This window comes from Urtica dioica, chromosome 2 (assembly GCF_054948205.1).
Source record: "Urtica dioica subsp. dioica isolate 48M chromosome 2, U.dioica_male_clone48M_v1_H2, whole genome shotgun sequence".
Classification (NCBI taxonomy): Eukaryota; Viridiplantae; Streptophyta; class Magnoliopsida; order Rosales; family Urticaceae; genus Urtica; species Urtica dioica.
Window position 1 is genome coordinate 38,107,419 of NC_142757.1, and position 11,102 is coordinate 38,118,520.

The window sequence follows — 11,102 nt, forward strand, 5'->3', positions numbered from 1 at the left end:
ATACTATCTACTCAGATTCATTCACTTTCGTCAATATACCAAACACTCTTGAGCTCACTTTCTCTCTAAATCTCAATATCATTAACTCGGGTCCATGATAATGAGAATCTTTGCCCACCAACCCCAGGTGCGCGAAAAGGAGGCCTTTTAGCCTTAGTCAGGCCCATGACACATAGCTTCCCAGCCATCATCTCATGTTTTCCACATGAGTCTTTGGCCTTAGCTCAGGTCCATAGCGATGAGGGTTTCAGCCACCAACACCAAGTCCGCAACAAAGAGAGTCTTCGGCGACTAAATATGGTCCAGTAAGAGGTCATCGGCCAAAGTTCTAGATCAACGACACGACAGGTAGTCTTCGACTTCAACTTCACGTCCAAGGCAGTGAGCAAGTAGTTTCAACCAAAGTCCATGACCATAATTCTTGTCCACGTCGTCCATCCCAACTAAGCCACTCAAGCTCATTGGATGTTTTATAAATACCTCATCTGTCTGAAGCTTCATGGAAGTTTCTCTGATCTTAACAAAACTTTTCATCTCTTTAACCACACTTTCTCTCTCTAAAAAATATAGAGACGAGCTTAGACTTGTCATCTCACACTAATTGTCGGATTAATGTTGTGCGTAGGAGAGCATGTTGGGGAAAATTCGTCCTTGATTTTGTAGTTCATGATCTTTATTTTCTTAGGTGAATGACAATATAAAGGACTTCTGACAAAGCAAAGACGACGAGTTTGTAAACCCCACCATAATTTTTCTCACTTGCAATCATTGAGTTGGACCTAAATTAACTCATGTGCGCTTTGTTGATCCGACATTAACATTACATAAATTCTCACAGAAACTCTAGTAACGGTAGCAACTTGTCTCTTGATTATTCAACTCACAAATGTTTTTGTTGTGAAAAGTCTTAACATCAATTTGAATATCCATCAAATAATATTATTATTGAAGAAGAAAATTTAACATCAATTTTAAGATCCATCAAATAACAGAGATATTATTGTGATGTAATTTTTTAGGAAAAGATATATCGTTTCATTATCTCACGTGGGTGACTACATCAGACAAAATAAACATTTAAACACATGTGTCAAACCAAGTCTGCAATGTAATGTATGACCCAACTTGTGTAAGGTGATGAGCAACAAAATTGCCATCGTTTTGTTGGAAATGGTACTTAAGATTTATAAAAAGATTTGACATAACTCAGTAGAATCAAATTTTTTACTTATTTCACGAAATCAGTGTGATGAAACCTAAACAATGCGCATGACAATCTATAAATCGATAAACAAAAAAAAAGGTACCAACCTCTTATAACGCGCTTGAACATTGAGAGGCGTTCGAATTTTTTAGACGCAACCACACTTGGGTCAATCTTCCCGGGAAATATTCTAAGGGGGACGGGTGTTAGGAGATATTACCTACAAGTTACCTCTTGAATAATATAATTAAGCTCCTCAAGCTTGTTCTAGGCCCATTGAATCTCATGTCTCTGAGCGTGTCTCAACGGGAGCATACCCTCAACAAAAAAACTTTTTCATATCCTTCCCGTTGGTAAGGGTCGTTGATGTGTTCTGTTGAAATTCATATTTTTTTGGGGAAAGGGGAGTGTTGGGAAATATTACAAGCACATTATTGAGATCATTTATAGACTTTTTCATAAACCATTTACATGGTTAGTGATAGGAGGCTAATTTTGTATATATATAATGTGTACTGTTGGAAATGATACTTATTTAAAGTTCAGAAAAAGATTGACATAGCAAGTATGAGAGCGTTGCTGAATCTGCAATTTCTCCGACCATCCACAATGGAAGCACAAATCGGCAAGACGCTCATGTTTCACTTCGTGTTCTTAGAGTTTGTATTTTTTTTTATTTTTGTGTCATCGTTCTACAAAAGTGTTAAAAGGGTCGTGCGCTATATCAAGCTGGCTTGGCGGACGGCAGAAGACGGAAGGAAGCTCTTCCGTCAGTTTCATGTTCCTCACGGTACTACCGTGAGCCTCGGTAACGGCAGAAGGATTTCCGCCACGTGTCGGAAGCGGGACAGGGGCGTCGGAAGTGGGCCAGGCGCGTGTCAGTCATTTTATTTCCGTTACTTAGTTTGCTTTCTCCCTCTGTGTGTGTAACGTTAATATTTTGTCCAGATATGTGACAGTGAGCTTTTTATTTTTGTTTAATTAAATCTCAACCATTAGATTCACAATTGTTTTTATCTGGACGGCTGGAAAAATTTGACCGTTATTTGACCAATTTCTTAAATTTTAACCCACTTTTTATTTCACTTATAAATACATCCGAATTCTAACTATTTTAATCACAACTCAATCTCTCAAACTCTCAAAATCTCTCAAATTCTCTCATATTCTCCACATACAAAATTTATAAGTTTGTATTCTAAATTTATTTTTATAGTTAAGTTTAAAATAATTAGTATATCCTTAAGTTTTTTTTCTACTTAATTTTATATACTTAAGTTACTAATTAAATTTTTTTTAGATAATTAAGTTTATAAAATATTTATTATATACTTAAGTTAGTGTTCTAATTTTTTTTAAATAGTTACGTTTATATAATTTTTATATCATCTACTTAAGTTTGTTTTTTAAATTTTTTTATATAGTTACGTTTTAATTATAGTTTATAAAAAGTTTATAATATCTGGAGAGTCATCATCTCTCCGAGGTTCTCGTCGAGGTTCACGTGAATCGCGCCGAAGTTCTAGTCGCACTCTCACGTCGTCACAATCACAACAACAAGACGAGCAACACGACGAAGTTCAACAACCCTCTCCACCTCACCAGTTTCCACAAAATTGGTTAAACCTTTATGAAAATCTCAATTACATCAAGTTCCAACGACCACAATGGCATCCACCAAATGTCCTTCTAGAATTAGCCCGATTCGCCCCGATCTCCCCTAATCAACCTGAATATCTACCACAATTTCTTTGAGAACAACCTCCACCTCATCCCCGTCCAATTCACGAACAATATCATACACAACATCATCCTCCTCAAAACCAACCTTCTAACTCCCACCAAAATCCACACGAAGACCTTTACATTGTGTATTGAGAACAACTCCGTAGATTTGAAGAACAACAACAAGAGGCACCTCCACCACCTCAACACGAGTCACCTCATCCATCACCTCAACACGAGTCACCTCATCCACCACCTCAAGACGAAGCTCCCGAAAGCACAACAACCTCTACAAGAGAAGAAGAAAAGAAAATTATGTTATGAAATGTGGAAATACTTCATCGAGTTCAACGACGACGAAGGAAAGAAGAGAATATGCAACAAATGCGGGAATCAAGTCTAAGCCGACTCTACCTCTCATGGTACTTCTTCGTTGCGCCACCACTACATGGCTTGCGTCTTGAAGGGATCTACATCCATGGTAAGTATCCACGATCCCGTAGAATTTAGAAAAGAACTAGTTAAGTACATAGTTTCTACCAACCAATCATTTTTTCACGTAGAAAGCGAAGACTTTGGTAGATTTGTGCATTACTTAGTTCCTGGTATAAACATTATTTCAAGAAAAACTCTTCGAAGTGATATTATGAGAACTTTTTTGGAAGATAAAGACACACTTAGAGCATGCTTAATGTCTGCTAGGTTTAACGTGGCCCTCACTTCTGACATATGGTCCGGAAATGCCAAAATAGACTACATGTCTGTTGTAGTTCATAACATAGACGAGGCTTGGAATCTCAACAAGAATATCGTAGCCTTTAAGAGAATAGAGGGTAGTCATACCGCTGATGCCATACTAGCAATCCTTCTAGACGTTATAGAAGAGTGGAATTTTCAGGAAAGAATAATCTCAATAACCCTAGATAATGCCATAAACAATGACGCCATGATGAAAGCCTTACGTCTTAAGATCCCCAATCAAGAGTGTCTTTTACACCAAAGATGTGCAACCCACATCATAAACCTCATAGTGAAAGCCGGATTTAGGCATTTTGACGAGTGTATCCGTAAGATTAGGGACGTCATATCTTGGTTAAACAATTTTAACCAAAGCGTAGACGACCTTAAGAGGCGCTTTTTAATCAACGGTCTTGAGGAGAGGCAATTCCACACCGATAACAGGATTAGGTGGAACTCAACATTTTTAATGTTGCATTCTTTCTTGTCCGAAAGACATGTAGAGATTACACGAGAATTCGTGAACAAAAACGGAGGCCATGACATAACTGAAACATACATCGCAAGAGCTAAGGTCTTTACTCATTATCTTCACGTTTTTTACGATGAAATATGTGCATTGTCTGCTGTTTACACACCCACATCTTATTTAGCCATACATAGTGTTACAAAAATTACCAAACATCTTCATGATTGCAATCATTTCAAAAAATTTCAACCATGCGTAGAATCTATGAGAGAAATTTTTTAAAAAAATTGGAGAACTACACAAATTCCTTACTTATATGATTTTGCATGCATTCTATACACAAATTCCTTACTTATATGGTTTAAAACTTCATAGTGTACAAGATTACGTTACACATATTCATGCTAGGGTTGTGGAAGAGTTTTACTCATTTTTCAGGTTCTACCAGCGCCAAGCTCCTGCGTGTCCCGAGCCGAGTCCACCCCGACACTCATCGACAAGCAAATGAATTTTCCGAGACATAGCTCGTTTTGCTAGAGGTGGAACTTCATCTCCGAGATCGTCACCGCATCCTCAACCCACTGAAGATACGGCTTCCAACAATGAGATCGTGTTATACACCTCTCAACAATTTGCCTCCATGAACCAAGACGACCTCTGGCGTCAGCACGAGAACATGTTTCCGATCTTGTCGAAGATGGCCCGAGATGTTCATTCGATCCCGGTGTCAACGGTGTCGCCGGAGTCCGCATTTAGTAGCTCGGATCGCATCCTTGACGATAGAATGCAAAGTTTGAAACCCGAAATGGTCGAGGCTCTCACCATATACAAAGATTGGTGTCAACACGAACAACGTTCTCAAGAAACATTTATGAACATTGATCTTGTTGATAACTTTGATATGAACTTTCAAAACATGACTATTAATGAAATGTAGTCTTGTTGTAATGTTTTTTTTCATAATATTGTTGTAATGTTTTAACTTTATTTAAAAAAAAAAGTTATTAATAAAGATGAAATTCAGTTTACATATTAGTACATTCTTTTAAAATTTTAACAGTTTAGTCCCTTTTATTTACCATTTAAATTTGATTTTTTAATTTTTTTTAATTACTTATCGGAAGTTAATGGAAATCCTTATTTCCATTAAGCTTAATAAAAATTCAATTTCTAATAAACAATGGAAGATACCAATTTAACTAATAAAAATGTCATTTTTCAATAAGCAATGGAAGGTAGTTTATTGAAAATGGAATTTCCATTTCGAGAGCTATATACTCAACGGTCAATTGAGTTTTTTCTTAAAAAAAAAAAGTAGCTTTTTATATTCTTCACTACTATATATAATAATTTTGAGTTTATGGATGCGGTCACAGGTTAAAAAAAAATGGTTTAGCGAATTTAAAAGCATACAAGTGTAACTATGATAAAATTATAAATGAACTATCTTACCAAAATTAAGAAGACTAAACCTACTTCGGCTTTGCTGAAACTTCTCCTACGAAGCCTACACCAAAACTCTTTAACCCCTCAAAACACAGATGTCAATCCCGAAAAACGACACATTTCCGAGAGCAACACGATCAAATCTCCGCCTTTTGATCGACGTGCATTCGACGACGTAGTGTCGTCAAACAGGTTAATCACGAGCTATGTCCGAGCCGGGAATTTGCATTCGGCTCTCAAGGTCTTTAACACGATGGAAATCAAGACGACCGTTACTTGGAACTCAATTTTGGCGGGGTACGCTAAGAACCCTGGGAAAATGAAAGACGCCCGAGACCTGTTCGACGAAATTCCCGAACCAGACACAGTTTCGTACAACACAATGCTGACCTGCTATCTTAAAAACTGCAGAGCCGAGGCCGTGATGGAATTCTTCAAATCGATTCCCGCCAAGGACACGGTGTCTTGGAACACGATGATATCAGGTTTTGCTCAAGAGCATAAAATGGAGAGAGCCCGAGAACTGTTCCTCAAAACGCCGGTCAAGAACGGAGTCACGTGGAGCGCGATGATCTCCGGCTACGCGGATTGCGGCGAAATGGCCTCCGCAGAGAAGCTTTTCGACTCCGCTCCGTTGAAGACTGCGGTGGCGTGGACCGCGATGATCACCGGCCACATGAAAGCCGGGAACATCGAGTCCGCCGAGAAGCTGTTCCATTCTCCGGCGGCCGAGAGAAACGCGGTGACGTGGAACGCGATGATCGCGGGGTACGTGGAGAATCGCGCGCCCGAGGAAGCGCTGAAGCTCTTCGTCGCGATGGTCGCGTCCGCAGCGAAGCCGAACCCGTCAACGCTCACGAGCGTCCTCAACGGATGCAGCGAGCTCTCGGCGCTCCAGACCGGGCGGACGGTCCATCAGATGGTCCAGAAATCGCCGATCCGGAACGACGTCGCAACGGGGACGGCGATCGTGACCATGTACTGCAAGTGCGGTGACGTGGACGAGGGCAGGCGATTCTTCCTCCTCGAGATGCCGAGTAAAGACACGGTGACGTGGAACGCGATGATCACGGGCCTCGCCCATCACGGGGCAGGATTCGAGGCTCTAAATCTCTTCCGCCAGATGAGGAGCAGGGGATCCGAGCCCGACAGGTAAATATGGGATTTTAGAGTTTCCGGTTAACAAATTATTATTTAGAAAAATTATACAAAATAGTAATTTGAAAACAATTGATTAGCAAAATAGTCAAAAATTCAAATTTTTTAGCCAAAGTTACCTTGTAAAAAAAAATTGACATCATAATTAAAAATCAATTAATTGAGTAACTAAACCTCCAAAATTTGGAGATTTGCTAAATAACCAATATTTTGTAAATTTTTAGTAAATAGTCATAATAGTGATGCAGTATTATTTGGACGTTTTTAGCATTCTATTTATACCCTTGGAATCTGATGGTTATTTACAATTATTAAGGTTGACTAAAATGCAGAAGTCGAATTTTTATACGGTTATATATCTAGAGAGCTCGTTAAAAATTTTCACAACTATTAGAAGCAATTTATCACTTTTAAAAAACTAATCCTATGGTCAACTTTATATATATATATATATATATATATATATGCACATTTTAGCTATTTCACCTTCTTTTTAAAACGACAGGGTGACTCTCTGGGCAGTCTTGCTGGCGTGTAGCCACGCGGGATTGGTCGAGACCGGCCTCGAAATCTTCGGCTCGATGGCGAGGGACCACGGGATCGAGCCTGGGGTGGAGCACTGCTCGTCCGTGGTGGACCTCCTCGGCCGGGCCGGGAGGCTGGCAGAGGCGAAGCGTCTGATCGAGAAGATCCCGCTCGAGACGAAGCATCATCATCCGGCGGCCTTCGGGGCCCTGCTGAGCGCGTGCGGGACCCACGGGGACCGCCAGGTGGCAGAGTACGCGGCGGAGAGGCTGCTGAGGGTGGACCCGTCGAGCGCGGCGGCGTACGTCCAGCTGGCGAAGGTGTACGGGGCCGCGGGGGAGTGGGACCGCGTCTCGGGGGTCAGGCGGGCGATGAGGCGCAACGGCGGCGCGGTGAAGGCGCCAGGTGTGAGTTGGATCGAGGTGAAGGGGACGGTCCACGAGTTTCGATCGGACGACAGAGATCATCCGGAGATAGAGTCAATACAGGCTAAATTGTCGGAGCTCGACGACGAGATGAGGTCTGAGGGACTTTGACCTCGATTTTAAGTTAACTGATTCCTTGTTTTAAAAAGCTCAATTGCTTTTGTTTTGAAAAAAAAAAAAAAAAAAATTAAAAATCATAACAGCCAATCTTTTAAATGGTCGGTTAAAAAACCAGGTTTTTGACCATCTGTTAAACAACAAAATTGGTTAAAAAAAAAAAAAAAAAAAAAAAAAAAAAAAACACATCTCTACCTTCAGCAAGAATCAGGAGATCCTAATCGGGATAAGCAATATTCGAGAGCTGAGTGACTACTGAAGAATGAAAAATAGAGAGGAAGATAGAGCTGTGAGATTTAAAATGAGAGGGAAAATACTAATTCAATTTTGTGTGTGTGTGTGTATGCTTTCACTTATTTCTGAATTTCACAAGTCAAAGGAAGGATTGGAATCATTGGATATCCCATTTCTTTTGAAAATACATGTTTTTATCTCATTTAATTAGTACTTTAAAATATAGTTTATATCGTAGGTACAAAAATAGTAATTTGTTTACAATCTAATATATGATTCGAATGTCTTTCTCTCCTTTTGTAACCTCTAATATATCTAATATAAGAGGCCTGCTTCAATAAAATAAAATAAAAACTACAAAATACATAAATCCCTAAACAAGAATAAAACATAACAAATTTTTGCTTGCAGAAACAAAAAGGCGATATTTTTTGCTTATATCCCAATTTAGTTTAGGGAAATTGCTCTAAATAAAAATAAAAATAAAAGTGTTTTGACTTTTTTGGACTTTTTTTTTTCAAAAGGTCACATATAGCACATCTGACACTTTTTTTCATTTATGTAATTATCATTACATCCTTTTTTTTTTAGATAAGAGGACATTTTATAAGCTCTCACGGAGCAAGTGTCAAATCGGCATTAAGAAGGTCAGTAATACATGGAGGTGGAGAATCAATCCACGTAGAAGGGAGATAAGATCTAGAGCCCATTAAAGCAAGGCGATCAGCGACACAGTTTCCGGATCTCCGAGTAAAATGAAAAGAGAAGCTACAGGAGTCATTAAGGAGGATGATATCTTCAGCAATCGACCCCTCTTCTTTGGCGTTTTTAGCCCCGTCTCGCAGCAGTAGCACAGCATTCAAAGAGTCAGTTTCGAGTTCACAGTGAGTGAAGCCAAACCTGGTTGCCACGACGAGGCCTTCCCGGATGGTGAGCAGCTCGGCCGCGAGCACCGAGGAGGTCCGAGGGAGTGGCCTGCTGAAGGCGAGGCAGAAGCCACCGTCGGCATCTCGGATACAGCCGCCAATACCACAGGTTCCCAAGTCGATGTTAAGAGCTGCATCAGTGTTGAGCTTCCAGCGTTTAGTTGTCGGGGGAGACCACGTGACCGGGTGAGGAGGGGCAGGGGCCCGGAGAGAGGGAGGGTTGAAGAGCGCGTAGTCTTCATGGAGGGCGATTGCTTTGTTGTAGGTGGTTGCCATGTCGGGTTTCCGATTCTCATGGATGAGTTTATTTCGGCAAAACAAAATTTCCCAGAACATAATGGCGAGCAACCCGAGTTTGTGGAGCGACACGGAACCCATGACTCGGTTAAGAATCTCCCACAAATCCCAGTTTTGGTTCTGTTCAAGGATATTCTCGAACGGGGAGTTGAGCCAAGCTCCCTCGACAAAAGGGCAAAAGATAAGGCTGTGGGCTGTCGTCTCATGCTCAAAACCGCAGAAGGTGCAGCGAGGATGAACTGGAATGTGGCGCTTAGCCAAGTTTCCCCTCGTGGGAATGAGGTTCTTGCATGCTCTCCATAGGAAAATCCGGATTTTGGGAGGGACCTTAACTTTCCAAAGATTCGGCCAGAGATCTCCCGAAGGTGTCCAGCTCGATGCCGAAGACTCAGACGCAATTTCCATCGCGATCCGATATCCACTTTTCACAGAGTAGAGCCCTTTATCGTCGAAATGCCAGATTAGTGAATCTTCACGTCGATGGAGAGTACGGGGAATAGCTAGAATCGTGTCAGCCTCAAAGGGGAAGAACACAACTCGGATCTTAACTTCATTCCAATTTCCGGAGTCTAGGAGGATATCTTGGACCTTAGAGTCCGGCGGGAGCCCAATGGAGGATTGGACCTTAAAGCTCGACGGGGTTGGCAGCCACCGTTCCCCGTAGACGGCGATTTTAGCACCCGTCCCGACACGCCATCTCCACCCTTTGTCAATGATTCCGCGACCCCATAAAAGACTCTTCCACACAAAAGAGGACCCTTGCTTGGGGGAAGCATGAAGAATAGAAGAGTAGGGGTGATATTTTCCTGCGATAACACGGGCCACAAGAGAGGAAGGATCACAAGCAAGGCGCCAAACTTGTTTCGCCAAGAGAGCCCGGTTGAACTCGCGGAGACTCCGAAAGCCTAGGCCGCCATCTTTTTTGGCCCGACAAAGAAGATCCCAGCGGGACCAGTGCATTTTCTTCGCGTCTTCCGTCGATCCCGACCAAAACTCCGCGCAAAGGCTTTCGATAGCCTTGCAGATCGCCGCCGGGACCATAAATGTACCCATGGTATATGTCGGGATTGATTGGATGACGGCCTTGATTAAGGTCTCTTTGCCCCCGGTCGAGAAGCATTTCGAGCCCCAGCTATTCAGCCTTTTCACGACTCTCGATCGAAGGAACCCGAATTGAATGCGTTTGGCTCGGAGAGTGAACGTGGGCAGGCCAAGATATAAATCAATTCCAGCTGATAACGGAACCCCGAGCATGCTCTGAATCGTAGCCTGCGTCGCCTGGTCGGTATTCGGCGAAAAAGACATAGCGGATTTTTCAAAATTGACGAGTTGGCCAGAGGCTTTCGAGTATTTCTCAATACATCCCAATAAACTCCTACAATCAGACGTCTTAGCCTGAAAAAACATCAGGCTGTCGTCGGCGAAGAAGAGATGAGATATGGGCGAGCTCGCCCGCGCGATGCTGATTCCGTGAATGGTTCCTTCCCTAACCTGGTGGTGGATCATAGAAGAGAAGCCTTGCGCGCAGAGGATGAAGAGGTATGGGGAGATCGGATCACCTTGACGGATCCCCCGGGATGGGGTGAATTGTGCCGAGATGTTACCGTTGATGAGCACTGAGAAGCTGACGGTAGAGATACAATTCATGACCCGGTTGATCCAGCGGGCCCCGAAACTCATATTCTCCATAATAAGCCGAACATAGGACCACTCTATGCGATCATACGCCTTGCTCATATCGAGCTTAAGCGCACAATATCCCGTCTGGCCTTTACTTAGGGCGCGAAGCCAGTGGTTGCACTCAAAACCGAGGAGAATGTTGTCATTGATCTGTCTCC

The 11,102-nt window shown here is 42.0% G+C and overlaps 1 protein-coding gene across 1 annotated transcript; it reads left to right on the plus strand.

Annotated features, from left to right (window-relative positions):
• Positions 1-5,514: 5,514 nt before the first annotated feature.
• Positions 5,515-8,393, plus strand: LOC149404624 (Tetratricopeptide repeat (TPR)-like superfamily protein). The gene is made up of 2 exons (XM_089606445.1): positions 5,515-6,734; positions 7,246-8,393. The coding sequence occupies exons 1-2, from the start codon at positions 5,575-5,577 to the stop codon at positions 7,799-7,801; spliced, it is 1,716 nt and encodes a 571-aa protein (XP_089462571.1). The 5' UTR covers positions 5,515-5,574; the 3' UTR covers positions 7,802-8,393.
• The last annotated feature ends 2,709 nt before the right edge of the window (positions 8,394-11,102 follow it).